General features: G+C 38.6%; 1 protein-coding gene and 1 non-coding gene across 2 annotated transcripts; both read left to right on the forward strand.

Moving 5' to 3' along the window:
- Positions 1 to 3,994: 3,994 nt before the first annotated feature.
- On the forward strand, positions 3,995 to 16,074 carry LOC140940773 (uncharacterized). Its single transcript, XM_073389736.1, has 8 exons — positions 3,995 to 4,700; positions 5,542 to 5,636; positions 6,403 to 6,559; positions 7,291 to 7,354; positions 7,815 to 7,933; positions 10,165 to 10,311; positions 11,621 to 11,783; positions 15,247 to 16,074. Exons 1-8 carry the CDS (start codon positions 4,155 to 4,157, stop codon positions 15,492 to 15,494), a joined length of 1,539 nt encoding a protein of 512 aa, XP_073245837.1. The 5' UTR covers positions 3,995 to 4,154; the 3' UTR covers positions 15,495 to 16,074.
- Positions 8,813 to 8,885, forward strand: Trnas-gcu (transfer RNA serine (anticodon GCU)). Its single transcript has one exon. It is a non-coding gene; the product is annotated as a tRNA-Ser (tRNA).
- Positions 16,075 to 16,620: the final 546 nt, after the last annotated feature.

Below are 16,620 nucleotides of genomic sequence, written 5' to 3' on the forward strand. Positions count from 1 at the left end.
AGAGCTAGAGCGGGAGATAAAAAATAAAGGAGTAAGACCAATTTCGTTGAAGGAAAGACATGCAAATTTTATAGCGGTGGTAAAGAAAATTAAATGAGAAATGCTAGCGGCCACCAAGGTGAAAATGAGCGGCAGCGAAAAACAGTGAGCAGGAACAGTTACAACATTTCCTCTATCATGTGTAACTATGACGTCTCTGGAAGGTTACGTTGTAGTCGCGCAAAACAATTAACGGCAAAGAAAGTGTCTACACGTTTAAGTTGTTTCAGTTTTTGTTTATTAGACCAAATGTTTTTTTTTGGCTGTTTTCGTTGCCGTCGAAGCTAAGCATTACACGATTTTATATTTTGTTTGAGTAAACTATAGACATTAACGAGGGCTTCGCTCTTAGCCCTAGCTAAATCTACATATTATCATGAACCTTGCTGCACTTTGCGAGCAATCGTCTCTTCATTCACCCTTCAAAATCTTGTTTCATCTGTTTGCGCTTGCTGACGTTTTCGTTGGCATTCTTTCAGGGCCACTTTATGTCATATTCCGAAGTTTGACGATCCAATACGAAAGATGGGAGTCCGTTCCGTTTTATAATAGTCTAGTGGTGACGTTTTGCGGCTGGTATGTCTATGGATTTACTGTCTTTGTTCACTCTAGCCGCAATATGCGTAGATAGATTCTTGCATGGACCTAACGCCAACTGTTTGGCTCGCATGGCTAATATCAGGGACTCTCGTTTTCGTTAATTCCACGTTAAGTCCTAAATTGTACTGCTGGAGGATCAAAGGCTCAAGGAGAGACAAATGTTTTGCTTAGCCTTTTAAGCCTTTTCAGTCACGGACGGCTTGAGACAAGGCTAAAGTCTTTCTCCGACGCTCTTCAATATGGTATTCTCCGCCATACTGACTGATGCCTTCCTTTTAACTGCCAGAACGGAATACCGTCAGATACAGGACTGACGGCGGGCTGCTCAACCTCAGGCGTCTGAAGGCTGTTACAAAGGTGAAGGAGACCGTCATCAGAGACTTCTTATTTGCTGATAACTATGCCCTTAGCAGTAGCACAGAGCAGATGACGCAGCATGAAATGGACTGCTTAGGTACTGTACAGTCTGCAACCGGAAAGCCTTACCAGGAACCAGCCACACACTAGAGTTAAGGTGACTCCGTCATTAATACAGGCGCATTTAGCTGTGACGAACTTTTCGTCATAACATGACAGAGCCACTAGGATTGCTAAGGCCAGCGTCGCCTTCGGAAGACTGCGTGAATGTCTGGTACAGAATCAGCCTCACGAAGCTGAAGGTCTACCGTGCAGTGATATTCACTACTCTTCTCTACGCCTGCAAGTACTGGATTGTCAGCAGAGACACGAAAAGCAGCTCAGTCATAGTTCTACCTGAGCTTCCTCTGCAGACTTCTCCATATCAGATGGTAGCAGGACAAAATTCCTGAAACGGTCATAGAAAGGGCCGGCATCCCCAGCGTTCACACCCCCCTACATGTCCCCAGAATGCCTGACAGCTGACCGTCAGAAGCAGCTTCTGTATAGAGAACTCTGTCAGCAGGGCAAGCGTTCGGTTGGTTGACGGCAGAATAAGCGTTTCAAAGATTGCCTTGAAGAGTTCCACACCACAAAAGCCTGGACATCAATCCCGGTATTTGGGAGCCGCTTACCCAGGACCGTCCAACTTGGCGTAGCAAAGTCACCACTGGGGTCCGTGAGGCAGAAAACTTGTTGAGTACAAAGCCAGAGCAACCTCCACTTGCAGCTCCCGCACCCTCATATGTCCCATATGTGGGTTAGCCTTTCGGGCTCGGATTGGCCTCACTAGCTATCTTTGGATCCACCACCGCTAGTCTTCAGTCTGAGGTCATGGTCATCTTCGACTTTCGAAGGAGGAAATACAACAACAACTTGATTACATTAAATTTCTTCCTGTAATATCATTGCTTAATGAAACAGAGCTGATGGTCAAACAAGATGAAAATTGATACGAATTCTCTCTACTTCATTCGACCTCGTCATAAGCGAGTTCAGCGACGAATAAGCAGTCCCGGAGGGGGACTCCGCATATGAAAGGGATGGGGATGCTTGTTGCCTCGTTAAGCGGTGTAAATTTCGGATTTTGGTCTCACGTAGGGTGTTCTGTGAAAAACGCCATCATATTTAGCCGTGAACGTCTCGTTTAGGGTTGCACGCGAAAAAATATAAAAATGTATATATATACTGTCTGTTTTTTAACATGGTCTCTTTTAGGGGTCAAAAAAAACTCGAGCCACACCCAGATCGGTCTCCTTTAGGGATTTAATTCAAAATTTCCGACGAGCATCCTCACCCCTTTCATATGTGGAGTCCCCCCCCCCCCCCGAAGGCAGTATCTTCGAAAAAGAAGGTTCCGACAAATCTACTTTTTGGAAGGGAGTACTATTGCATTCACGATGTCACGGAAAGTTGTTCGTATACTTTGAGTGGCGTAGTACGTACAGCGTCAAGTGGTCGCTCCCAAGAGATTTAAAACAATGGAAAATTAAACTTTCATCCCAAAAGTGGTCGCGGTCGCCTGCAAGAGTCGAGGTGGTCGTTTTCTTGTAAGTGTGAGTATTGTCAATGTTTTACATATAAAAGCTGTGATAAATTCAAACTAAAATGTACTAGTCATGGAGGTATGTACATGTATAGTGCCCATTATTTTGGAAAAATTAGCATAACGTCAAAACAGTGAATGTTGTAGCGCAGATTTTTGACAGGTTCGTAGGACAGGTTTGTCTTAAAATTTTAAGATGATGCAGTGAATCAATCTCAATGAAAGTTTCAGACCTTATTATATGCATTATGAAGATTATATGAAGAGTTCACTTAGTTCAAGTGGTTTCAGAGATATACAAAAAAGCGCTAAAAGTCCAAATTTTGAATGAAGTTGCACTTAGACAAGTGGTGAGAAAACGGGTTAGTTTTCAAGATCGCAGGAACGAAAATACACCAAAATTTCCTAGCATCAAAACCCGATACTAAGCAGCATTCTGACGCTACTTAAGAATAATTTGAGTCATTTATAGCGTTTTTATTAAATTAATCTATCACTGCTATTGAAAATGTGAGGTTTGAAATATATTTTCTCCTCGTTTTAGTCGAATTCAAACATACAGAATTTTTTACTTCTAACGGAGATTGTTTGCTAAACATCAAACTTTAATTAAGTTCCTAGTGTTGGATTTTCAGTAGCTGGTCTAGATCACACAAAATTCGGCTTTTATTAATTTCAAAGTTTTTTTTGTTTATTGTTCTCATAGTAATATCGATTTTATTTAAAACTACATTTTCACAAATTTCAATCCGTAGCCAGTTACTGGTGAAAATTTTTTGTCGATCGGATAAAGAAAAAATCACTTTTAAGGCGATTGAAAAATATCAGTATGGCCTCTGAAAAACTGTATCAAAACACCTTAATTAAAGTGGTTCCTCGAAATATTATAGACCATTCACACAGTAAAAGTATAAAGTATTCATTGAAACCGTAGCTATTTACAATTTTACTTTAAAATACTAAAAAATGTACCATTTATACAAAGTTTAAAGCACAGAATGTATAGGCGGAAGTTATATATAAAGTCTTAACAGTGGCACAAATGCATAAGAAGTACAAAAAGAGTATTAATGATTGAAGTATTAAATTGGAGGGAAAGGAAGCAGACAAAAATGAAGGGTAAAATAATTAATTGGTTTTAAAGCCAGATGAAACAAAACCTTTATAGTTATTTTGCGTCATCTTTGATAACCAGCTATAAAAAATTAATGATAATCACCTCATGCTAATTATTCTAACAATATACATCTCCTTGTATGCATTGCCATCAATTATGTAAAAGTTCCAAGTTCTAACGACTATGACGGAAGTTTCGTGTTGTAACTGAAGGTGAATCTAAGTCCAGGCATTTTTTTCCTTTACGCGTTGTGGCTTTGAGTTTCCGACAAGGGAATTGTAAGACTCGACTATCAAGATGCGTAAAACGGCCCTTTGATCGCTATAATACAGACCCCCTTAAGACGCAGCAAACATTCTAAAGGCCCTTAAACAATCCTCGCGAGGCTAAACGGAAACATTGGAAAATTTAAAAGGATTTGTCAAAGAAAACAACAATGACTGGATACGTAGGGCCATGATTATGGTGAGAGAAACGAAGCTGTGTTTCATGACAGTGCTTTTTTTCGTATACAATACTCGTTTTGGAAACTCAGTCGATGTCGACCACAAGTGTGCTAATGGACAGCCACTGACTGTGTTTTGGTGGAGTCAAGAGCCTTATATTTACTCTTCAGAGAAACACTCACGCAAAGATCGACAAGCAGATGAGGAAACGGATTTATCAGGGATGTTTCCACACATCTTAAGCATCATGCTTAAGCGCTGTTGTCATAGCAACGCAACCCTCAACTATACAAAAATCCCCGAGGGGCCATCACACTTAGATAGGGTTTTAACGACATATCATTTTGATGTCATAATACCCGTGGGAACGCAAGTGGGAGCATCGACCGTTCGTCTATACCCCTTCGCCGGGATTCTGGAGTCTCCAGGGATTGCAGTGTTGATTAGGGGGAATGTTTCCGGGACGCAGTTGTTACTGTCTGTGCTTCAGGCATGGCCGTTACTCGTCTTCATTCTTATTACAGCATCTATTGCAGGGGTTTTAATTTGGTTAATGGTAGGTAGAATTCATACTATTAATGATTTTCAAACTCGGCTGAGCAGTCACGTTTCAATCTATTTATAGCAATTATGGAGTGTTATTCAAACCAATGATTTTACATCTTAGCTGATGTGGTTGTGTATAATATAACTGAAACTGAATAAATAGTAGTAACGAAAAGATACTAAAAACATTTGCCCGGCTGAATTTGCACGAAATGATTTGCATTTTACTATTTACAGGTGTCTATCTACAGTTTCTTTTTTACAATGTTTCACTTGTTTCATTACTATTTGCTATTTTGGGTTATCACTTTTTTTTAAGCCCCTCCTTGAAGGCGCGCGGCTAAGCTTTACTCTGCCCTGACCTCATTGGGCAGGTCATTCCATAGTTTAGTCACACTATACCTGACTGATTTTATTGGAAATTTCGAGGTAGGCTTGGGGAGGGTAAAACAATTCTTTCTTCTTAGATCACGTATTTGCAGCTATAATCAGTCAAAATCCGTGCAAGTTTCTTAGAACAATAAAAAAAAGTTATGACATAAGTGTAACCGGATTTGATAAAAGCAAAATTTCACGGTGAAACGAGAAATTTAATAAGAAATAAAAAATATATATAATAAAATAAGAAAAGAGTTCAATCCTGACACGCGCCGTTGTTTGGTATATGTGGAGGCCGTTTCATTGTTTTGGAACACCAATATCGCCGACGTTATAAGAAAACGATCTATTGGATACTTCAGTGTTGCCCCTCAGTCAGTCGTTCCGTTCCGTCCATACTGTGCGTAATGATAACACACTTCACCCTCTATATTTAATGTCATGATCTATAAATTGTATTGTTTACCCTACAGGAGAGACAACAGAACTCAGATCAGTTTCCTTTGGCATTTTCCCGTGGTGTGTTTGAAGGATTTTGGTGGGCATTTATCACCATGACTACGGTGGGGTAAGCGCGTGCGCAATAAGTAATAATTTCTGGGAGAGGCCGAGTAAAACCGATGATAAAAACGACTCGCAAGGCCTTTTTAACAGGTGTAGGAGGCTCCAAACTTTTTTAATTATGTTCGACTCACATAGTCCTTTAGACGGCCTCTGCAAGTGTAAGGAAGCGGACAGAAAAACTTAACCTGTATCCAACATAGTGAGTACAATAAGATTCAATTCGTTTACAAACACTAAAGGGACGCTTGTCTTTTGGGCATGTGTCACTGCAATACGCAATTTATTGTTTATATGATAATTACTGAAAATGCTGTCGGAGCTTTCCGGAGATATTTAGTAGTAGCATGTTGGTAAAAGAAGACAACAAGCTGAAATAACTGTTGCGGTGTAACAAATACCAGCACTTTATGAAAATTTAATGAATTCTGACGGCTGAAGGTGACAGTAAGAACAATCCAAAGGCAGAACACAACCATAAGAACTGGCTTGAAAGTGACGGTTTTCGTAACTCCCAAGTCAGTCTGAATCAGGGTAGTCAGTACACATTTTTCGACTCGCAGTACCCATAAAAACAGGATGAATCAAAAGATCACTCCTTTTTTGTAGTGTATTGTTAAAAGGGCTTCTATGTAAATACCAACGCAAAGGTCCGTGGAAGCCAATTATAGTAGAACCAACTTATACACTTACCAGAATTCTGCCTTCTGATTGGCCAGCTTGCGCTTGACAATCAAAATCACTTCTAAGGCTTAAAATGTATTTTTTTTCAGGTATGGGGACAAAGCCCCAAAAACAATTCCCGGTAAACTTCTGGGAGTCGTGTGGATGATGGGCGGACTTATTATTACAACCATGTTTATCAGTATCATCACCACCTCACTGACTTCAGTCAGTTTGGAAGGAAGAACCAACTTACGAGATGTCACGGTAAAATGTGATTTTTGTAGTAAAAGTATTCCCGTTTGGTACATAGTGAGTTGCCCGGTTAGGACAGTTGGATAACCACCCCAGCAGTCTGCCGCTGATGGTTCAAAATCCCGGACTGACTAACACTCAGGGTCTATAAAATAGGTGAAGGGAAAGTTCTGCCTTTGTAATGACATCTGCAAACGGTGAAACTTTATAGTTTTCTCGAATAAGCGTCCCGTCTTACAACCCGTAAGCTTGCACGAATCATAAATTCTGTGGGACGTTAAAGAACCACACACTGTTCTTAAAGAGTAGTGAACGTAGTCCCCTGGGTGTGGTCACACTCACATTAGGGGGCTTTATTTAACTCATTACTTCATTACTGAAATCATACAATCTGTAGGTCGTTGCGCTGATTTTTAAAACTAACAGCAGGCCCTTTAGCTATAATAGGAAGACAGACTAAAACGTAACATTGTTGTTGTTTTTGTCTTTGTTTTGTTTGTTTTTATTTTTTTTATTTTCATGTTACGGTATAGACCATTTTTTCCCTCGAAGAGTAAATGAAATGAGCCAACGCGTGATCAAAAAATCTGTGTTATCTAGTTAACCAAAATGAGTGAAAATATTTCTAATGCAGTGGATGAATATGATATTTCTGGGAACATATATCTCTAATAACAGGGCGTAACGGACCGTATACACGTGTTAATCTTAATTGCCCTGCTCTTTCCTTTTCTATTTAATAGGTTTCAGCAGTCAATCATAGCGAAGAACACAAGCTCGGCATTCGTGAGCTTGCTAACGTTAAAGGTCCGTTAATTAATCATACGTTATGCTACTGTTTTGTTTTGTCGAAGGGCAGCTCAAAAAGAGTGATTTACTAGACGGCATCAAACGTCATGCATTTGTTTATTTTGTCTTCCTTGAGTAATAAAACTGAAAATTCCGTTTTAATGGGAACAAATGGCCCCAAATAATTGAAAAGTATAAATGAAAACATCCCTTATTTTATGACTTTTAATAACTTTGCCTGGGACTCCTCCTCCCCCAGGTTATTAGTTAAGACAGCCTTTCAAATACGTTTTAAGATGACCAAAATGGCATAATTTGAGCTTGAGTTTATCTTTATTCTCTTAACTGTGGCCAATAATCGAACGAATGCTGCTAAACTACTACGTTGGGCAAATGTGGCGTTTCATAAGGATTTTGAAAAAGCCCTATGCTATGGAGAATTTCCTTTTTTCTCTCTGTTTTTTGTTTTTCTCCTCAGCTCTAGCCAACAGTGAGGAAGTATTCACTTATGTACTTGACCACAAAGTTGAAGGCGCTTTAGTGGACGTGCACGGACTTAAGCATCACATCGTCTCACTCACACAGCATAACATACAGGTAAACAAAATATAAGAGAGATACAATCTAACTCCTAGCGAGACCATTAAAACCAAAGATGTAACTAAGTCATGCGGCAGTTTCATTTTCTCATAGGTAAAACCAACCTGGCAATATTTTGTTTTCGAGTTTGTCTCACCCCAACAAAAACGTAGCTACACGGTTGAATGTTTTCCACCCTCTACGCCTTGTTCTTCCGGGTCGTTTCGCATTTCCTTCTTCTTCACCACTTATAAATATTTCCTCATGTGGGTATCATGCACAAGGTAATATCTTTTCTAGCCTCTATTTCCCCTTCCTTTTTTTTTTCCAATACAACTTTATTGAACATACACACGTACAGCTGACATTCACAAATACCAATCTGCAACAATTTTTTTTAGGCTTCTTTACGCAATTGCATAAATTGCGTTCACTGCGACGATCATTTCTTCATTTTCATTTCATGCCCGCAGTCCATATATGATTTATTTCATACATAATTAACACTCATTTCTTTCACGGGAAAATATGAACCCACAATTGGCCTGCTCCTAACGGATCGGAGCGGTTGTCACTTGTTTCCATCCAAACCAAATTGACATTTTCCTCTCAGTGGCTCTCACGAGACATTTCACTTTCCTTACATGAACTTTCTGTCTCTTGAAATTTCTGTTCATAAAAGTCTAAGTCTGTTCAATTTTCAAGGAAAAAAAAATTCAGGATGGCCCTCCAGTGCATCACTTTAACCCCTACACCACCGAGGATTTGCTGACAATGGATGGTTTGGTTTGAATATTTATAGCAACAACTCTAACCCTAACCCTTACTTTGTGTACGAATCATTAACCTGTCAACGTCAGTTTGGCGGATGGAAATAAGTGTTGTCCCAACGTCAGTGGCTTCATAGCTCAGTTGGTAGAGCATCGCACCGCTAATCGCGAGGTCACGGGTTCAAACCCCGTTGAAGTCCTGAATTTTTTTTTTCAGGCTTCTTTACGCAATTGCATAAATTGCGTTCACTTCGACGATCATTTCTTCGCTTTCATTAAGCTAACACAATAAAAACATTGCTAAAATTAAATGGATGCGCAATCAGTTATAGTAAACAGAATTTCATACCGTATTTAAAAGAGACGAAAAAACAGACCATTTTGTTCTGAACTCTTTTTCGCGACCAGTCGTACAAGAAATAAATTTTTCTAGACTAATTTTATCACGAGCTAGGGAAACAAATTCATTAAAGATGTAAAATTTACCGCTAAGAGCTTTTACTTAAAAAAAAAAACAACTTTCCTATAATGACTAAATGATTGAGGGCTGAACAGAATTTAGAATCGTTATTAATAATACCAAACATACTTTCTTTTATTGAAAGCGATAATTTTGAGTTCACTATGCGCGAGGCCCAATCCAGAACTCTTTTTAGAAGAAAGTGGCTTGCGCGGACTCAGTGAAAGGATGTACGATGGTATGATCTGCTGAACAAAAAGGGCAGCGTGGGGAGACTTCTTTCTTCATTTTAAATAATAAGCTCTTAGTGCACAGAATATTGTGAATAATTTTGTACTGGAACATTGATAGCTTTACTTCTTTTGTTATTTCAAAAAAAGGCAATAGATATAATTTTCTCAAATCATCCCTCTGGTAGCCAAAATTTAAGAGTCTTTTCTCACAAGTCGGCGGAGGCTTTGATCGAAGAGACAGCACGAGTATAATTTTTTTTGCAAGTCGTTTCCTCTATTAATATTTGCAGTATTGAGCTTTGTTTGAGGGAGCAAATTAAGGAGTTTTTTCCAACTTTGAGGGATGGCGTTACTAAAAGGCAAAAGTACTGTAAAAAATTACATCTTACGTTAAATTTATTACGAAAAGAGTCGAAGGACGGAAAGAAGTTTTGCTGTGTATCAAAGATGTCCTTAATTTTGAGAATTCCTGCGTAACGCCAATGCTGCATTTACATTGACTTCTTATCAGACTAAATAAACTTATTATTCCAACTGACTATCTGTTCAACAATGTGCTATTTCCCCTTCCACTGATCTCTTATGTCAAAAATTAATGATAATGATCACTCTTCGCTTATTAAAATAACGTTTTGCTCTTTAGTGCGAGCGAGGTTCTCTTTTGAGTAAATACGTGCGCTTCTTCAGCACTCGCCTTACATTGATGTTATCACACACCAAAAGCATGAACTTCGCAGCGTTTTCCTAAGTTACTTTGTGAGTCACTAAATTAATGTTTGTCGACAGGTTGGTAATATTCTCAGCAGTCAAGTGACATATGGCGCAATCGTCGCACCTAACTCCACCCACTTCCTACAATGCTTCAGGGAATTCATAGAAAATGAAGAGCAGCGGCTGTTTCATGTTCTGGCAGAGAACACAGGAACTACTCAGGTAAGCATTTTCTTCAACTGGTATGCAAAGGGGGGAAATTTCAGTGGGAAAACTAAACCAAACACTGAGTTTTGATGTTTCTAAAGAGGGGAACGGGAAAGTGAAAAATGAAAAAAAATGCAGAGAAATGGAAATACATAACTGTAAAGTTGATGATAGAGCTAGGATTCAAGTTAGGTAATGCATTTTTCCCGCCCCCCCCCCCCCCCTTCTCGTTTCCAACTCCACGCTCCCCGCTTCCCGCTCCCCGTTTCATAGCAGCCCCTCCCCGCTGCCTTTCCTAGTGTTGGTTGGTGTTGAAACTTTACTTACAAATAGTTAACGTGGAGTTAAGAAAAAGTAAGTCAGGGAAAAATTTTGAAACTTAAACTTCATAAAGTCGTTCAGGAAAAGGAGAAATTAAAAATTATATTATAGTTGAACTATATAGCAGCTCATTCTGAAACTCATTTATTGAAAAGAGATCCTCCCCTACCTTCCTGATAGAAAGCCTTAAAGAGGACTTGAAATTTCGGCTGAATTGAAAGTTATTGTATACAAGGTAATTAAGCAAGAGGCAGTGTGACACCGACTCGCCTAGATAAGCCGCTAATAAAAACAGCTGCTTCTAGAACAATAGATTTCATTTATGTGAGTTCATTTCTCAATCTGAACACTATAACCTTGCCTTTTTCGCGGTAGTTTTTCCTGCTTCTTCTAATAATACCAATTTCTAATACCAATTTCTTTAGAGGTCAGGTTATGCTCGTTCTTGCTCGCTAATAAACGCTTAATAACTCAGGTCCCGAGGGAAAAAGTCTACTTTGTTTCGAGAGAATCTCAATCTTAATCTCAATCTCAACAGCGAGATTCGAGGGGAACAAAATGAATTGTTTCCCGAGGGACCAGTCTTTAAGCGATTTGTTACATAGCCCACGAAGAAAACTTTTTAATTATTGACTGTGTATAAATTTATGAAAATAAATCTCCCAAGCGGTAGCCATACGCGAGTAACAGTGAACTGTTACCCTCTGACGTCATATTTTGCAACACTGCCTGCTCAGAGATTTTGTTAGATGGGATGAGACCTCGAAGTAACCAATGAGAGCTCGCGCTGTAGGGAAAAAATTCCCAGCTATATAACAATGTAGACAAACGAGGTTATTCCGCGCTTGTCTGCACTCATTTTTATTTTTTAAAATATTTTCTATGATTAGATAGTTGTACTTGCCTACGCATTCCTTTCTTATAATTACTAGCTAATTACTTAAAACTAGCTGAAAAAAATGAGAGGTTTAAGTAGGATTTTTTTACATTCATGATTTAACAGACAAAGATAAATGTTGCAGAGGACTACTTCGGAAGTGGAGGAATATTCAGCATCACTGTGTACAGTGGTTTGTCATTATTTGTGGTACTGATTGCTGTAGGACTTGGCTGGGAGATGTACAGGAAAACCAACAAGAAAAAACAACTTGAAGAGAATCAGGAAGGTGTGAGATTACCCTGCTAAATGAAATACTTAAAACTGATGCGGCACTTAGCTGAGGCTGCTAAAAATGAATCCGCATTTAAAGAGCTCATGCATATTTCTTTACGCTCCTTATTTTTGCAACGTGGCGAGGATATGATCATGCATAAGATGACAATGTTACTTAGAAATAGTTTGATTAGTTATATTGCAAAATTCTCCGATCCCAACTTCTAAAAAAAGAGAGACAATAACACTTATCCTACTACAGTCAAACATTGCGGCAAGAACAATAGATACAACCGATATAGTAAAATTCCACCTTTACATCTTATAAGACACTTGTTAACCTACATTGACTTGCAAACTTTACTGGCAATTGTTCAAGCATTGAACAGTGGAAATTTACATTTATAAGCGGATTCGTTTTAGGCCCCGTTTATAAGGGGAAAAGTTATCAGAGTTATCCTGGGTACTAAAGAGTCACCCGCCCACCTACCCTGCTAGCAACCTTTTTTTTTTTTTTTTTTTTTTTATACATACTGTGTGCGTCCACTTTTTTTTTTTTTTTTTAAAATAACATTTATTTGGTTACAACACTTCTTATGACAATACTTACATTTACATGAAGGAAAAATAAAAACAACGTACAAGAGATAAAGGAAAAATACAATGTTACAGCATTTGCAACTAATTAAGCCTAAAAAATTTTACAAAATTGACTATTATTTGCAAAATTGCAAAATAAAACACGATACAACAAAAACATAAGGAGTCTGTCCTACCAACTAAAAGGTGATTTGCATTTGCATTTGTTTCTGCATCACTTTTAATTTTTGGAACTTTTGGAATTATTTAATAACAGCAAGTTTATTTGTCCGAGGGGCAAAGTTTAAGAGGGCGCCATTTGTTTTTGAAGGAGGACATATTGTTATTATTAGAGGCAATCTCTTTTTCAATTTCCATGGAGTTCATAACGGTTTGTATATAAACCTGTAGCGCAGGGTTGCAGTTATTTAACTTACATGTGTAAATATATCGTTTGGCGATAAGGAAAAGGTGATGTAGTAATAAATCAGAGATATTATCAATTAGTCCAAGACAGATAAGAGGAGAGAAGGCAATGGATTTGTTTAAGGTGGTGTTTTGAGCTATCCATTGATAAATGTCTTTCCAGAATTTTTGAGTGTAACTGCAATACCAGAACAAGTGGGCAAGGGTTTCAGTAAATTCCCCGCAGAAAGAACAGGAGTCTGCTTGTTTTAGGCCGATTTTAAAGAGGAAGTCGTTTGTTGCTATTCGTCTGTGGAGGAACATGAATTGGAACACTCGTAACTTTGTTTCTGTTGTACACAGAAAGGGGAGGCGGTATGTATTCTCCCAGTTCACATTCGCATTTCCTATTATATTTTCCTTAGACAGCCATTTTTCCTGGCTTTTAAGAGGGGTGGTGGCCTTTTTTTCGATAATTGATTTGTAAACGGTTTTACATGCTTTTTCTGAGGCTAGTAATGTTTGCCCAAAGGTCTTGGTTTTGGGTCCTCTATTGGGTTGTTGAGAACACTTTTGCCTGAACAGTTTAACGGCTGATACTACCTTATAGAATTCTAGAAAGTTAGTCTTGATTTTATATTTAGCGGTAAATGCAGTATAGCTTAATATAGACTTTCCGTCCGTATCAAGGATGTCTTCAACATCTTTCACACCTGCGGTGAACCAAGATTTATAGAAAATTGGTTTGTTCTCTATTCTTATGAGGGAGTTGTGCCAGATCTGAGTTGACGTGAAATCTAGATTGTTGTCCTTATAATTTAGGGTCGTCCAATACTCCATAATCTCAGCTAAAAATGGATCTCGCAGATTAAGTAAACGAACGTCTTTTGGGCTTAAGTTTCCCCAGAAAACTAATTTCCCTCCAAATTGTGCAAGTCGATGGTTAAAAAAAAGCTTCCATTTCCCTGTATCTTGATCATCTAAATAGCTTTTTACCCATTTCATTTTTAAGGCTTGGTTAAAACTAGCAATATCGATCATCTTTAGCCCTCCCTTACTGTAATCGTTGATCATTTCTGTTCTTTTTATTTTGTTCCCTTTATTGTCCCAAAGAAAATCGTATAACAGAGCGTTAATTTCCTTTATGACCCCTTTCGGTGTCGGAAGGGAGGACAAAACGTAAACAATCTGAGATACTGCTAGAGCTTTTAGAATGGCAATTTTACCCATAAGTGTGAGTCTTCTGGCCGACCAGCTCCCGAGGATTTTTTTAATCTTTTCGATTTTCTCAGTGAAATTATTGTCAATATTGGCTGGCCTCGATGTCGAGAACCCTGCTAGCAACCTAGGTCAGCCAACTTTTCACATACGTTTTCTTACAAAACGTCGGGAACCGTTTACAAGAGAAACAAAAATTTGGCTCGAAGGTTAACCCGCCTAGCCGGGTCACTATTTTTCGATGGTAAGGTAACCCTCCCACCCAAACCAATGTTTCTCCATTTTAAACAATTTGGCTAGCCCTGCCACTCCAACTCGCCGGGTTAAGGCGACACGATCAGAGCCGGGGCGAGTACTGTTGATTTGGGCAAAGCGGTCAACTTTATTCTCATATACTAAAACCCTCGTTTTGACTTGGATGGAAGGGCGTGGTCCCCTATTTCCCGCGACAATTTTTCTTCAGATAAAAATGATCAACAGGGTTAATGAAAATAGAGCTTTTGGTTTTCCCAGTGAAGACCACGCGATGTCTTCAAACGAATCTCATAAATTATGCATTCATATAACGCACGTGCACAGCTAGATAGAAGAACATTTAAATGAAACAGTTCTCTGGAGAAACATCACCAAGTCTGGTGAAATGGTAAAACAAAATAACATACCAGCTTAAAAGGTCTATTAACTCTTTTAATGCAAGAAAATTGATTTCCTGGTAATGGAGCGTTTTCACATGACGTCACGGCCGCCATATTGGTGTTCCAAACAAATTCTGTGGGTGTTGAACTCTTTTCTTTTGTAAACTTTTTCTTTTGTTTCGATAAATTTGCATAGATGCGGGTCACCCTCCATAGAGAGCACAAGACGATGGATTTTTTAATCCCAATTACATGATGATTATCAATTAAACGAACAGAGAAAATTAAACTATATGTACGTAAGCAAATGACAACACAGAACCAGAAAAGTATTAACATTAATGTAGAGGAACTGATCTATTACCTAAAGCATTTTTGCTCCCAGAAAATTTTCCTACATGATTTGATAAAGCTCGCTGAACTCTTGAGCTGAAAAAAATCCTATCTCGACAAAGTATTGTTTTTTTTTCTTAATTATTTTCAACATATCATCTCCGTCTGTTTTAAAATACTTTTAGAGTAAAAACTAAGACTAAGAGACACGTCACTGCTTTATGCTCCTTAAATTATAACTCGTATTACAGAAAATATTGGGATCGATAACAAATAGGTAATGAGAAAAATCATTTGTTATTACAGGGGTCAGGTCAGGATCGGCCAACATTACTTTGGAGGATTTGGAAACCAAACCGACCCCGAGATTATCGTTTGGTCCTGATCCCTCAGAACAACTCCTCTCAAGACAAAGTATGGAGGTTATGAGAATAGATGAAGAACTCCAAAGTTTTCAGCAAAGCTGGCAACAAAGACGAGCAGCTATGTTAGAGCGACACCAAAGGGAACGAGCTAAAGATCTCACTTCTTTGCCAGTTGTTGCAGATGAATGACTCTTCCGCGTTCATGATACATGTACCATGACATCTTTAACGGTAGCATCTTGAAACCTGGACGCCATGTTGGCGTTGAGGAAACTTTGTTGTGGCAATTTTTATAATTTCATATGTGTAAAATGATAAAATACATGTATTGTTGAAATCTCGCAGCAAAATTAGAGGGTAATTTGTCACCCATGGTATTGGCAATAAAGGTAAATTCGCAATTCTCCACATCTGTGTTAGGATGCTGATGAAACTTAACCCAGCCTTTACAGCTAACACCTAGAGGATACTTTATACATGACCGCGCCGAGATACAAAATATCTCTTCAAGTGTTGAAAAATATTTCACTCGTTCGACCATTATTCAGCATGAGAGGAGAAATTTCGCATCTCCAAGCAGCCATGAAATAATGTGTGAAGGAAGGTGTCATGCTTTCGTTGGAAAACCCATCTGGTATTTCACGGGCGTTTATACAATATATAAATCATGCACCCATATTATATTCTTTTTTATGAATTGCACGTGTAGCAGCTCGACCGTTATTTATTAAATCGTATTAGTTCTGAATAATTCTAAATATTCAATGAATGTAACCAATGTCTATGGACACCCGAGTAAACAGAAAAGTTCTCTCATGGTATGTTTCTCAGATTGCCTTCTCTGATCTTCCAGCAATAGAACAATGGATTTAATGAGGAATTTAAGAGAACCAAGGTACCGATAAAATCCCTAGCAAGGTAAACCGATAATGGCATACCCCGTTCTGGTGTCAACAACAGCAGTTATAAGGGACGATAGGTAAGATACGATCAATGCCGTATGCACCCACAATGCACCGGTCACTGCTATTCTGTATCGAGCTATGTTCAATGAAATTGATTGGTTCTGTTGTCTTTGGGAGAGGTGGTCCTGCACTTTGATTTGGTTATGACGCAGAATGGAAAAAAACTACATACGACAAAAATGAGGTAATTAGACAAAGAGGTAAGATTACATTGATGCACCACGACTTTACAAGAGGATCTCAAAAGTAGGTTGATATGCCGACGATAGAAAAGATCCACCAAACAATTAGGGTCATACGGGTTCTCCTCGAATTAATAACTTGTCTGTATCTCAGCCCCAGTAAGTGGG

The sequence above is a fragment of the Porites lutea genome, chromosome 6, assembly GCF_958299795.1.
Source record: "Porites lutea chromosome 6, jaPorLute2.1, whole genome shotgun sequence".
Classification (NCBI taxonomy): domain Eukaryota; kingdom Metazoa; phylum Cnidaria; class Anthozoa; order Scleractinia; family Poritidae; genus Porites; species Porites lutea.

What these genes read in the sequence shown, in the direction of transcription:
- LOC140940773 (XM_073389736.1), top strand. Translation starts at nt 4,155, where the DNA reads ATGATTATGGTGAGAGAAACGAAGCTGTGTTTCATGACAGTGCTTTTT. An exon ending in ATCACCATGACTACGGTGGG is followed by an intron (nt 5,637 to 6,402) that starts GTAAGCGCGTGC and finishes ATTTTTTTTCAG; the next exon opens with GTATGGGGACAAAGCCCCAA. An exon ending in TGAGCTTGCTAACGTTAAAG is followed by an intron (nt 7,355 to 7,814) that starts GTCCGTTAATTA and finishes TTTTCTCCTCAG; the next exon opens with CTCTAGCCAACAGTGAGGAA.